Source organism: Schistosoma mansoni, chromosome 5 (genome assembly GCF_000237925.1).
Source record: "Schistosoma mansoni strain Puerto Rico chromosome 5, complete genome".
Taxonomy (NCBI): domain Eukaryota; kingdom Metazoa; phylum Platyhelminthes; class Trematoda; order Strigeidida; family Schistosomatidae; genus Schistosoma; species Schistosoma mansoni.
In genome coordinates, this window is record NC_031499.1 from 8,649,751 (window position 1) to 8,663,782 (window position 14,032).

General features: G+C 39.4%; 1 protein-coding gene across 1 annotated transcript in view; it reads left to right on the forward strand.

Moving 5' to 3' along the window:
• Positions 1-11,775: 11,775 nt before the first annotated feature.
• The window catches only part of Smp_061510.1 (nardilysin (M16 family)), a gene marked incomplete at its 3' end in the record, with an annotated part of 31,172 nt that continues 28,915 nt past the window's right edge, over positions 11,776-14,032 (forward strand). The window contains exons 1-3 of the mRNA XM_018797811.1: positions 11,776-11,848; positions 11,884-12,082; positions 13,894-13,975. Of these exons, the coding sequence (XP_018652816.1) occupies positions 11,790-11,848; positions 11,884-12,082; positions 13,894-13,975 (340 nt within the window). The 5' untranslated portion in view covers positions 11,776-11,789. The remainder of the gene's footprint in view (positions 11,849-11,883; positions 12,083-13,893; positions 13,976-14,032) is intronic.

Here is a 14,032-nt window from a genome sequence, read left to right on the forward strand (position 1 = left end):
ATTGACAGGTTCATTTGATCTGCACTTGTGAAAAAGAAATACAATAGACAATTATATTCATCTAATTGATAATCACAAAGCCCACCAAGTGACATGATGTGAACTTCCAGTATGGCGTAATCACCTAACATTTACAATATGAATAGTCACACCGATTGTCAGGATGGTTGGCATGTGAGAACACTTTGTGGCGCATATTGAAAACATCTTGAGCATTCGGACTCTTTCCATAAGATTGGTAAACAAAGTGCGTGATAGTGAATGCTTCTGTCCCAGATATCAGAAGTGGTCGCACTATTTCAAATTCAGTCTCCGTTAACATGCACATTCAAGAATTGCTGTCGTACCTCAGGGGATCGCACTTATGATTGTGATGTACATTCCCAAGGACAACAGTTCAGTGATTCCCAACAAACTTGCTAAAGATAAGTTTCGGGCATTCAATGCTCATGGAAGTCCCTCATGAAAAATGTAATAACACTAATCAATTTACCTCCTTCGTCTAGTCGGCTATGAGGAACCGTTAGGTGTTCTACGGCAATTTGTCCAACATACACATTTAAGATATGGCTTCTGATCTCTATGGAAATGAGGACCTCTTACAGCATAATTGCAGTACGTAGCTCTTTCATAAGTTCTGATGGGGCTTTTCAACGCTTCAAGTGATTTGAACGCTACGAAATATAATGTATTCGAAAATAAGTTATCCCTTTCCGTGGCAATGTGAGAAACAACAGAGCTTGCACTTTGTACGCTACCATCGTCTATGATGTGAAGAAAATGTTCTCTGTCGACAAGTACTGATATTTTATACCAATTTTAAAAAATAAGTAACGAATTACGAAGAATTTAAAAATAACTATTAAATTAGACGAAACTGAATGAAAAACATTGGAAAATTTGATGAAAAATTTTTCGAAAGGGATGAGAAAATTCATTAAAAAAGATTTTTAAAATGGCCGTGCGTTTAATGATATTCGTTAAACCTCCGTGCTTGGGAATATTCTTTTTCTCAAGTTTCTTAGGGTTCCCAGACATCACTAGTAAGCACAGTGGATGTGATGTACCTGTTGAAATCGTGTGCTAATGTTTTCTCGACTGCAAAGAACTGCGCACATGGGTCTGACAGGCTGTGCTCGTTAACGCCAGCGTCTACGTGGCATTATCAAGCTTTGATATTGTCCGTCTAGAATTGCATTAGCCGAAATGATGGTGGCGTAAGAGTCTTGATCTAAGGTAACTTAAGAGTCTGTCCGGTCATGATGAATATAAAGTATAGCAATGGGTGAGAAAAAACCGAGCATAATAAAAATATATCTCACTATGTTAACATCAAAGTTAAAGAAATGTTAAATAAAGTTCCAACAAGGTACGGACCCACAGTTTGAGAATCGGTGTATTAAATCACGTCGGTTTCACCTCTAAGACGCCACAAATGTTCGAAGTTCGACGACGCCTTGGTGAGATGTGTAGCACGGTGTGCGCACACGTGACCTGGTGCAGATTCACAAACGAGCGCCTTCAGTCAGGTGAGATAAGTAAAACTAATGTCGTCAGCATCAAATGTCGAAAACTCTCAGAGATATTGGTTTTAGGGATTTTTTTGCCACTACACCATCATTTGGTCTACTTTTGCAGAAAAATAATAGTTTGCTTATTCATTTGAGTTTGATCTCCGAATTAGGGTTTTCCCAAATTCCTTTTTGATGATATACATTTAATTTCTGTTGTCATGATGAATAACGACTTCGCTTCCATTTGTACTTGATCGAAAAAACTTCATCCCGATATACATTCACTGACAGTATAGTTGGTGTCGTTTTTTTCCCAAGGTAAAAGTTTTTACCAAAACTCGAATGAAACAGTCAGACAGAACTATTTATTCTACATTAAAATTCAAATGTAAAATTTCAAATTCTCAAATCCAATCAAAGCACTTTATGTTATTTGGATCTGAAATAAACAGATCACAAAGACGTACATTTTACAGCAAATTAAAAATTATTACAAGTGACAAAATGTTTGTTTATTATCACTTGAGCACACATTTTCAAAAACAAGTTCAAAAATTCGTAATTTTTTAATCAAACACTAAAATTTCTAATAAATAGGTAGTAGGGAATCATGATGGCCTTTCAATTATTTCAACCCGATTTAACCAACCGACAACTGTTAGACCAACTCTTCAACAATATCGAACTGCAGCATGGCTGAACAGTAGAAACGTTGCTGCGAATAGGTCATTAGCCAACAAACCTGTGACGATAACTTGTTTAGACACCATTTCTCGTCCAAGCTTCCACAACAGATAAAGGCGGTGATTGTCTAACTTCAAAACAACGCTGTAGACTAACTGGCTGCAACTACCCACCGGATTCTGGAGATCGCTAGAACTCGCAAACCTCAGGTTCATTTAAACAATGAAAAACCTAGAACGACACGAAATGACGCCACAGACCTCTGCCATACTTTGGCACTTACCTTCGTATTTATCACTACCGTAAACGATCAAAAACTCCTCTATGGATCTCTTAACGAAAACATTCTGCCCCTAGATCACGAGAGACAGGTAACCCCGACTGATGCCAGCATCCCAATCACTATAGAAAATCTCGAAAATGCAGAAAACCTTGTATTTTTCCGAATTTAAAACCGACCGACACGAAAACGTTTCGGTAGACTTCCCATGAGACACGCTAATAACGGCAATGGTAGCCGGAGAATATAACCATCTGTTATGTATTACTGATCATTATCAGCAACAAGTTACTGTGGGAGACAACAAACCAGATTCCATCGGAGGGAGAAATCAGGAGGAAGCTCTGGAAGTGGATTGGGCACACTTTGAGGGAATCACGCAATTGCATCACAAGACAAGCCCTCACATGGAATCCTGAAGGCTAAAGGAGAAGAGGAAGACCAAAGAACACATTACGCCGAGAAATGGAGACAGACATGAGAAGAATGAACAGCAGCTGGATAGAACTAGAAAAGAAGGCCCAGGACAGAGTGGGTTGAAGAATGCTGGTCGGCAGCCTATGCTCCATTGGGAGTAACAGGCGTAAGTAAGTAAGTATGTACCACTGATGTGATAACGAAAATTTACTACCTCGTCGACACTGGTGCGGAAGTTAGCTTTCTTCTTTCAAACTCTAACGACCGGTTGTACGGAGCAGTTTTCAACTTGCAAGCAGCTAATGAGAAGCCTACCGCCACATATGGTAAGCTATATGTTTAGCTTAACATGGGTTTATGCAAACCCATTCACTGTATTTTCGTTGTTCAGTATGCTTTTACGCCAATCACTAGTAAAAACCTGCTACAACATCATGATCTACTCATCGACTTGCGCAAACGGACGAAAAATACTAATTTATAGGTTTTTGTAAACTCTTTTTCCGGTTGCAGATTATCCCCAGTTGCAGTAAGGTACATGGTTGACCCTTACTACCAACAAATATTCGATAAGTACCCTGAGGTATTGCTGGAGCAAACAATGTAGTTGTAGATGCCTTATCTCATCGACTTTCTTGAAGTGTCCAAGAAATCGACCTTCTTAAACTAGCCCAGCCTCAAAAAGACATTGATCTTCAGCACGAGTTATATTCGACGACCCAAAAACTGAGTACCAAACGGACGAGAACAATTAAGAAAACTTTACTATGCGACACATCTACAGGTAGGGATCGTCCAATCGTGACGAAATACTATCGGCATAACATCCTCAACACGTTGCACAAGCTTTCTCATTCATGCGTTTTAGCAACCACCAAGGTCATCTCATAACGATCGGAATTCTCCTGTGTGAGTCGTCAGAAATCTAGGGCGATTATATACAACAAATGTCCCTTAGGCTCACTAACAACTCCCAACCCTCTCTTTGACCACGTTCATCTGCATTTGGTAGAACCTTTACTGGATTTAAATGGATACTATTATCTCTCAACTTGTGTATGTTGTTTAACTGGGTGGCCAGAAGCAGTACCAATCGAAGACACTGTTGTTGAAATTGGCTCGTGCCTTCGTCGAACGATGGGTAGAAAGCGCCATTACCCCTCAACTATCACTGCTGACCATGGACGCCAGTTAGGATCTGGACCTTTCAGTTGTCTGACTACATTATTAAGAATCACGTTATTCCGAAAGACATCCTATCAACCACAGGCAATGGATTGGTTGAACGATTTCGCCAACACTCGTTTGCTTCACTCGTAGCTACGAGAGGTCCACAGTGCACTAACACTTCTACTCGTTTTACACGGCATTCATAATGCGGCGCAAGCTGACAATGGGTAGACTGCAGAACAGCTCGTCTACAGAACGACGCTCCGACTTCCAGGAGGATTCGTCTTCTCCAGTGAATATAGATCCCAACTCCTACACTAGCAGACTTACAAACGCTATGAGTTCAGTTAGATCAATCTTCAACAGACCTTAGTCAACTGACACTTTTGCACAACCTGTCTCGCGACACAGCACACACGTTTTTGAACGTCACAAATCATTACGATGGTCTTCCGAAATAGCATACGACGGACTCTTTAAAGTCTTTCATCACAAAGCCAAGAACTTTACCACTGAAAAGAACAGGATCAACCAAAGCGTCAGGACTGGACGTGTCAAGGTTGCTTACTTGGAGAGAAACCCTAATTATGTAGATTTTTCACCTAGACAGCAGAACGATACGAACCTCACGCTAAGGATCCCCTCTTCGATGATAAACATCCACGACAAAATTTCGCTGGTGTCCGAAAACTGACTGAAGACTACGCGTTCTTGAACAAGGTAGAGGTATCCACAACATTCAACCGATCACTGAGCAAGCGATCTTCCGCAAGTCAACACGATAGTTTATGCCATTAAGTGAAAAACATAAACACTATTTATCCAAATGTACTTGAATATGTGTGTTTATTATTTTAGGAAAATCGAAGGAAACAATTTGTGCAAAACGTTTTCAAGCAGTCTCATAGCATATATACTAATATCGGGTTTTGTTTTCACGTTTTGCTTCGTTACACACCCGCGATTGTATTTTGACTTACACTTACACTTTCTTGTTTTCTTTGCCAGGACGTCTGAGAAAGACGAAAAACCGACGAAGAATACGATGAATATAGACTTTTATATTAAAATTTTTATTGCTATATTGTTTCACGGGGTCCCACACATAAGATGAAAGACAGCCAAATACTGCGGGACATAGCAAGCTATCAGATGGGTGTTTAAACTTTTGACCAGCCACGTTGTAGGGTCACCGATACCCCACTAGAAGTGGAGTGGACTGTAGCAGTAAATAAATCCCCAGAATTAATGGTTTGTAGTGGCATTAGATCTTAACCACACAATTCTCAAAGCTGAACACGAGACAATTGGGAAAGTACATATTCAACATTTAGCGGGGAGAAAAAACCCAGCGATGGAGAGGGAGGGAGGAACGAATTCAATTCATCAGATGGAATGGCTTGACTTTGCAGGCGTGGTCATTCTTGTGTGACTTTTATACATATTACACAGTGTTCTATCTCCAGCCTAAATATTTGCTATATCATATACTGGGGATTATGAGATGCGATGAGTCAGTGCAGATAATTATGTGACTTCCGTTTAAGATCCTATAGATTAGGTAGTCACATCATCACAAATCTAAAGGTTTAGGATTACATCCACTATTTGGGCAGTACTAATGAAGAAGTAGGTCATGATTCTACAGGTACGCTCTGTTTGGCATTGATGCTGAGTTCATTAGTTCTACTGGACATACCCTAGCTGGCGGACCACAGTCACGAATCCGCATATTTGTTTCTTAAAACTTGTACCTCTTTGATGATGGTTGTGCTAATTATCGAAGTTTGAGATCCGTACAGTAGAACTGTCTTGACGTTCGTATTGAAGATCCTGATGTGGACATTGGTTGGCATTGTTTAGAGTTCAATATGTTCGTCGACTGTGGGAATGCGGCCCTTGCTTTGCTAATCCTCTCCTTTACCTCTGAATCCGATCTTCCTTGTTCATCGATGATACTGTCCAGGTATGTGAATGTTTCCATATCTCCCAGAGTTTCTCCATCAAGTGTGACTGAATTGACGTTCTGTTCGTTGTATTTTATGATTTTGCTTTCTCCGATGTGTATGTTGAGGACTACTGATGCAGAGTAGCTGCTACACTAGTTGTCTTCATTTGCACATGTTCGTGTGGATGGCATAAATGGAATAGGTGGTCTGCGGAGTCCGAATCGTCTAGTTGCATCCAAGCTGTTCATTTTATTCCATGTTTCCCTTGAGATATGGAGGTCTTCATAATCCAGTCTACCATCAGAAGAAAGAGAAAAGGAAAGAGTAAGCAGTTCTTTCTGACACCGGACTTCACTTGGAATGAGTCTATCTTCTGCTGTCCATTCACCACTTTGCAGTGTGGTCTGTCGCATGAATTCCGTATGATGTTGATGATCTTTTCAGACACACCATAGTGCAATGGAAAGTTGCATAAAGTTCTCGTATCCACGCTGTCAAACGCTTTCTGATAGTCAAGGAAGTTTATGTATAGTGACGAGTTCCACTCAATTGGTAGTGTCGCGACTTGATCTACACACGACCTATACTTATGAAACCCAGCTTGTTGATCCCGAAGCTGGAGGTCTGCTAGATTTTTTCATCCGGTTAACAGGATTCTGTTGGTAACTTCTCCTAACACCGATAGTAATGTGATGCCTCTGTAGTTCTCACGCTTGCTCAGATCTCCTTTCTTTGGTATCTTGGTGAAATATTCGTCCTTCCAGTCCGTCGGCACTTGTTCCTCCCCCCAAATTTTCATTAGCAGATCGTGAAGTATCTTCGCAGTCTCCTTAGTGTTTGACTTCAATGCTTCAGCCGGTAAATTGTCAGGTCTTGCTGTTTCCCCACTCCTGTGTTGTCTGATGGTCATCCTGAATTTTTTTGATTATTGGTGAAGTGACATCTATAGGAAGGTCTGTGTGTGTTTCTGCAATGTCCAGTGGATTTAACGTGTTCTTTGGTCTCTCTTTTCCTTCGACCTTCAGGGCTTGCCTTATGGCGCAGTTGGGTGCTCTCCTCAGTGTTTCTTATCCACTTCCAGCACTTCTTCCTCTGCTGTAATCTGGTTTGTTCCCTTCCACAGTAGGTTGTTGCTGACAGTCTCTGGCCAATGGATCCGAAGTATCTTGCGTAGATAACTGTTAATAAACACCTACATCTTCTGGATGATGTTTTTCGTAGTTGTTCAGGTTTCCACCCCATACAGTAGAACTGTCTTGACATTTGTATTGAAAATTCTGATCTTGTCGTTGGTTAACAGACAATTGTTTTGAGTTCCAAATGTTCTTCAGTTGTAAATATACTACTCTTGCTTTGCCGATCCGCGCCCTCACATCTGCATTAGATCCACCGTGTTCATCGATGATGCTGCCCAGATATGTAAAGGTTTTCACATCTTCCAAAGCTTCTCCGTGAAGTGTAATTCGATTGATGCATACTGTGTTGTATCGGAGAATCTTGCTATTCCCTTTGTGTATATAGAGACCTACTGCTGTTGAGGTTACTGCTAAACTGGTCGTCTTCTCCTGCATTCGTTGTTGCGTGTGTGATAGAAGAACCAGAACATCTGCTAAGTCTAGATCTTCCAGTTGCATCCTAGCTGTCCACTGTATCCCATTCTTCCCTCAAGATGTTGACATCTTCATGATCCAATCGATCAACGGGAGAAATAGATAGGGTGAGAGTAAACAACCTTGTCTGACACCGAGTCAGTGAGTTGTCCTTCATGAACAATTTAGCAGTTTAATCCATCATGGGAATTCCATATGATATTGACTATCCTTCCAAGTACTCCGTGATGTCGAATAAGCCTTCATAGTGTTGTTCTGTCCGTAGAGAAAAAAAGTAGGGGACCTAAGATGGCTTTTTGGGGTACACAACTTTTGATCGGTTTCCATTAGGGTAGCTTTCCATTAACCCTCACTCTGTCTGCGGTCACACGAGGAGTTTCCTACTCAGTCATGTGGGGCACCTGTTATTCCGAAGCTCGAGAGCTTCTGCGTAAGACTTAAGTGCGAAACATTGTCAAACGCTTTGCTGAAGTCTATGGATATCAAATTGGCAGGCAGACCATTCTCCAGAGCTGTTGTACAATCCTCTCTCGCAATAAGTATGTTAGTCAAGCAAAAATGCTTGTCTCGAAACCCGTGTTACTCTTTAGTTAACAGACTACGAATTTCTGTGACCTAGTCAATTAACACGGATTATCTTTTTAAGTAGCTTAACGACTGTGCTGGTTAGGCTGACAGGCTGGTAGTTAGATACGATGGGTCTCCGACCATCCTTAGATATAGGACTGATTAGAGAGTGTAAGATCCATTTCGAAGGTTTTGTGTGTGAAAATCCCTTCATGCATACATCTGCAGCTTTTTCTCATTGGTTTCTTTAGTTATACATTTTGTTGGTCTTTCTGATGTCACTTGAGATTGTAATGTTTCGTTTTATAATAGTTTTCTCATTTTTCTTTCGCTTTCATCAAGTTTCTATGTTACTTCCTGGACAGCATTTATGTTGTTTTAGTTGATTTTTAATCTTGGCGGCAGCCTATTGATAGTTTTGCTTGAGTTGACTGGGATCGTGCATTTTGGTTTTGAATTGAAGTACTTTTCCAGAATTGTAAACACTTTGTGTTATAAAGCAGCAAACTATTATCTTTTGAACGGATTTTTACCTAGTCTATCCAAAAAAGATAGAATAACACTTATTTTTGGTGCGTTCGGTAATTTTCCTATATTTCTTATCACTTTGCTATATATTGTAACTTAGATAGATTATTGTGAGAACAATTATTGATTGAATAACTGAGTGATAATATTTGTTTAGGTAAAATTTTACATTTGTATTTATGATGAAATTTGAAACCGTTATTTCCACAATCACCTTGTTCTGATTTCAAAGGGGTAATAAGGTATCCCTAGTCACCGAGACAGTTATTTTTCAGCCAGACCCCAGTTTGGTTTTTACAGAGCCTCTTTCCAATCTCTAGGGAAGTTGAGCGGGTGAAAGGAACATGTTGAAGAGCGTTGCGAGATGTCTTGAAATAATGCCCGCAAGCGATAACAGCAAACCTGGATGTAACCCTTCAGGGCCCGGTACCTTACAAGGTTAGAGGTTAGTTATGAATGGAAGAACAGTTTCCTCAGTCATATGTACAGATCGCATGGTTGGTATCTCGGCGTGATTGGAACAAGTACTTGCAAAAATACACGTGGAGTAGACTTCACTAAAATAGTTTGAAAAACTCTCAGGTTTTGCCCGATCTGCTTGAGCTAGTAAATCTGAATTTTCGTGCTACACCAACGGGAGAATACCATCACTTGGTTTTTCTCGCCGTTTAACGTACGAAAACAATCGTTTCGGACAAGTAAGGCTATTATATCCCAAATGTTGTTTGTAAATATTATGGGATTTAGCTATGATCTTTATACAAATATTCTGGATTTCTTTATATTCACACTTAAATGATGCCTCTCCTTTTGGCAAGAATAAGTTCAAGAAGTGTTTTCTACGCTTCAACTTCCAGGTTTCCTCATTAATCTATGGAGGGCAATGCAATAGCTTGCGTGTTGACCATGGTATAATGGTAATGTGACAGAAGTGAATGTAGCCTTAAAATTATTCCATTCGTCTTCGATCGATCCATCAGCATAGATCAACCAGTCAGCCGAGATAGCACAGTCTCTGATTGCCGGAGTATATCTTCAGATAGTGGAACGAGGTGGAGCGGATCCAAACTGTATACCATGTGTCCAAATCTTAAGTTGAAGTACAACGTGATAATTATTCACTAGGGGGGAAGGTGCTGAATGTGGATGAAATCTTCCCAGTGGTGTGTGAGGACAAGTTCCAGCAATGATTGGTCATATATTATGCTTCCCCCTTGAGACTTATATATCTACCAATTCTAATACAGATGTAGCCTGCAATGACGGGAGAGCAGTCTATATCTGCGGTGAGCCAAGTTTATGTGATGACTATTATATCGGGACCCAATTCATCCACCATCAAACTTGCTCGGACATTTTATTTTAAAGACTATGAGCGTTCGTGTCGCACACATTTAAGGTGATTTTAGGAATCATTTGTCCTACCCATACAGGTCTCGAAATCATTGACTTCCAAGAGCTGACCACCCGAAAACCTTTGATTGTAAGGTTCGTTTCACCATATAGCCTCCGAGTTCATAAATCCGTAAGAGCATTTTTCCACTTGATTCGATCCTCAAGCAGCCAATCTGGTCAGATATGAATATTTGAATCAAGAACTTTGTGTGTGTTATTCAATATTACGTCTCTTTCTTCAAAACTCTCGAGTACCAACTTCAAGATCCTTATTGGTTGGATCTCACCTCCACCCTATTAACCGAGTCTTTTTACCTTCGAGATACGTACCCCTGAAATATCTGCAGGCAGTACATTTCTGATGACAGATTCCACTGACTGCAGATCGTGTGCGTGTCTTTTAGCAGGGTCACTGTCTTTCGACTCCTCTAGTCTCCAAATAATTAAATTAGGAACGGGTTCAACATCTTTGAATGCCGTGTTCACGGCTTTCAACCGTAATGTCAGATCCTGCCTGTCAACTGCTGGCATCTTACCTTTGTTTTTTGTAACAGAGCCTTGGGAATCGAGTGAGTGACTCACAACAATGTTTGCTGACGACAAACTTTTCCGATCTACGATAGGATTAAATATTGTTTTACTTTCGGACTTTGTCAGGGTGATCTGTAACGCAGAATGCGAGTTCACCAAGAAGTTTTAAACTAAACGGCCGCTTTCTCTGGCTATCTTTCTTTTTCTTCTACGTTTCCGCGTCGTCCGTTTCCCATCAGTCGCAGTATCCACATTAGAACTACTTGAGACGATTATGGTTTTGTTAAGATCATCAGTGCCTACTGTGGAAAATTGACCACCATTATCTAATGGTGTATCGCCCGTTAATTGATTTAGCATAGAAAGGTCTATTGCGTGTTGCACAGTTGGGTGTATGGCACGTGCCATGACTGCACTTACGTCACTTACGCATTCCTCCCTATCAGTACCCATATTACCGACACAGCCCTCATCAACCTCTCTTCTAGTCAAAGCCAGAAAGATAATTGTTTCTTGGATGAGTAATGTTTCGCTCGAACAATAAAACCTACATAGCCGATGAGAGTTAGGCTTTGAGCACCTTTTAGGGGCAGTGGGAATTTAACGGGTGCGCATCTTATGGAACTACTTACAATCATCACAATGCATTCTTTCTTTCACAGGGGATGAGCTATATGGCTGATATCTGATCCGGCCATCTTGAAAATGAACTAAAAATGGTAACACAAAATGTATATGTAAAAAATTTCATTTATTAGCTAAATAAATCAAGTCAAAGTTGACGAAGTATGCTTTGATGTAATAAATACACAAAAGCAAAATCAAAACAGAGAAGTAAAATATCGCTTTAACTGAAATAATTTCAATCAAAGTGTAAACAGTAGTTTTGATGAGTAATTTACTATCAAAACAGTAAATTTGACTCGACGAGAGACAATACTACTGTCCTTTTTAAATAGTGAAATGTACTACTCTCATTTGAAGACAGGTAGTATTTTCTTAGCTTTTACCAACTTTCTCCAACGGCAGACGACACGAAAACATTTGTTACAACGTAGCGAAAGAAAAAATTATCCTTTTTGAAGGTCGAAAATGTTGAGATCCTCGTGGCGCTCCAATTAGTTGGCACTATAGAGCGCTGAGTATGAATTGTGACGGCTTTGCCGAGTTGGAGAAAAGTCGGATAGATTACCGCAGTTACAGGTAAGTTCGATGATGTGATTTGACAGCCGACAAAGGTATATCGAGTTGGACAATGGCCTGAGGGCCATATTAGTGTCCAACCTAAAGCCTGGGGAGGAAGCACCCGATGACTCCTTGCCGGATTCAGATCTTGAAAGTAATAGTTCAGAAAGCTTGGAAGACGAAGATGTTGATATCGAAGAAAACGCTATTGGCGATCAGGAGGCGAAGGCAAGATTTAATTATATATTTCCCGTTGTTTTGCGAATGTGAAAAAACTATGCTTTCTTACCTACCATGGTAAACGGTATCCTCAAGAGACTTTAGTTTTTGAGTTTACAGCCAAAATAGGAAATATTTTAATGTGGGGAGTACATTGTGTCGTAGGTTACTAGAAATTGCTTCACATAGCTATATCCTTATTAATAATGACAGAACGTAAGACCATGGTTTATTAGCTAATATTATAAGCCATGTTTAATGAGATTTTAAACAGTTGAATTGCAAAATTTTCAGAATTAATATTCGGAGTTTCTTGTCACAACAAATTCAAACACAACATAATGACCTCCTAATTAGCAGCGTTATGTAGCTTGATCATATTTTCACCAAGTTTAGCGAATAATGCGTAGTGAAAGCCTCTCGGGATAATTTGTCGATAGCATTTGGAAATAATTCACCATGATATCCTCAAAGGTAAGAATTGTGGGTCAGGTCTCTCTTGTTAAACTGCAACGAGTATGAACGTCTGGATTAGAAACTAAATGTCCCACCAAAATGTTCTAATCGTTAACGTTAATTGAATTTCTACTACGTCGATCAGTCGTATAAAACAAGTCACTGTTTATGATTTAAAACGTTAATATAAAACCACTACTTATTAAAAGACTGACAGTAGCTGTGATAAGTGTCCTGATACGCTTCTACTGGGATTAGTTTCTAAGATGTAATGTTCAGACCATCTAACCAGAGTTCTTAAGCTAATTTATATTTCATAATTGTCACTGCGTATTATTCTTTATTCGTCAACAATATCTGCAAATAAAAGGAGTAATTATTTGAATTTCTGGTCATTAATTGATACAAAACAAAAAAGTAAATGACATTGCTTAATTTGTTAGGATTCACTGTCTTTAATGGGTTTCCCATATAAAAGTGTTATGTCTACCACAAATTTCTATCCTATTACGCAGGAAATACTTGATTTAAGCAAAGATATGTAATGTGTTCAAATTTAGCTTTACGTATGGTCCAATATTAGACATCAAGACCTCTTCAAAGGTCAGTATACACCACCTCAGTGGATTTGTTAGTATCTAGCCCAAACCTTAAATCACAAACAGGACAAAACTCCTACTTGACTGATTCGTTTATCTCTAATCGTAACTCCTAAACTGACAGAATGATAGTTTGATTCAGTATCCCAATTTTATATTTCAAAAATAAGAATAACTACAGGATCTTTAAAGTGATAATCCATGGCCAACATCCGTCAGCAGTAAACATTAGTTCCATCACCGGGGAACTAATGATCCAGTTGTGATATGGATTTCTTTCCAGGAAAAACTTCACTGACACTCGGCATAATTTCAACGTTGCTTGGTTTGGATTCTCTTAGAGTATCTTAATTCTCGTACCTCAAAAACCAGTGATTTCACTTATTTCTTCTAGCTCCCTTGTGGGAAAGCAATCATTGTAACTTGGTGTCAAGGCATCTTTATGCTATCTGCCTTTTTGTACACGATGAAACCTTTTGAATAGTTAAAAGTAGTTAGTTTATTGTTTTGATAAATTTTCCAAGAATCAAAAGAGCTTTAGTGACAGTCAGTCGTGTGTTTGATAATTCCGCATTCTAATTATTAAAGCGGTATATATGACTGTGCCAATAGTTTTCTTCATAATAAAAACCGTTATCAAACAAACTGCATCAATCATACTTACTTTAGCCACTTAATACTGAAACCCTTTTATTATTATTCAGGTCAGCTACATTCTAATCTGGGTGTTGAAAGTGCTCACTATTTTTGTAGCCTAATTTGTAATATGTTGTATTTTGAATTCCTCAGTCTGCTGCTGCGTTGTGTATTAAAGTGGGAAGTTTCTCAGATCCAATAGAAGCTCAGGGCTTATCACATTTTTTGGAGCATAGTAAGTTTCATTGAGTTGATACTGTTGGAAATTTTGTGTACTTCTATGTATAGTTTA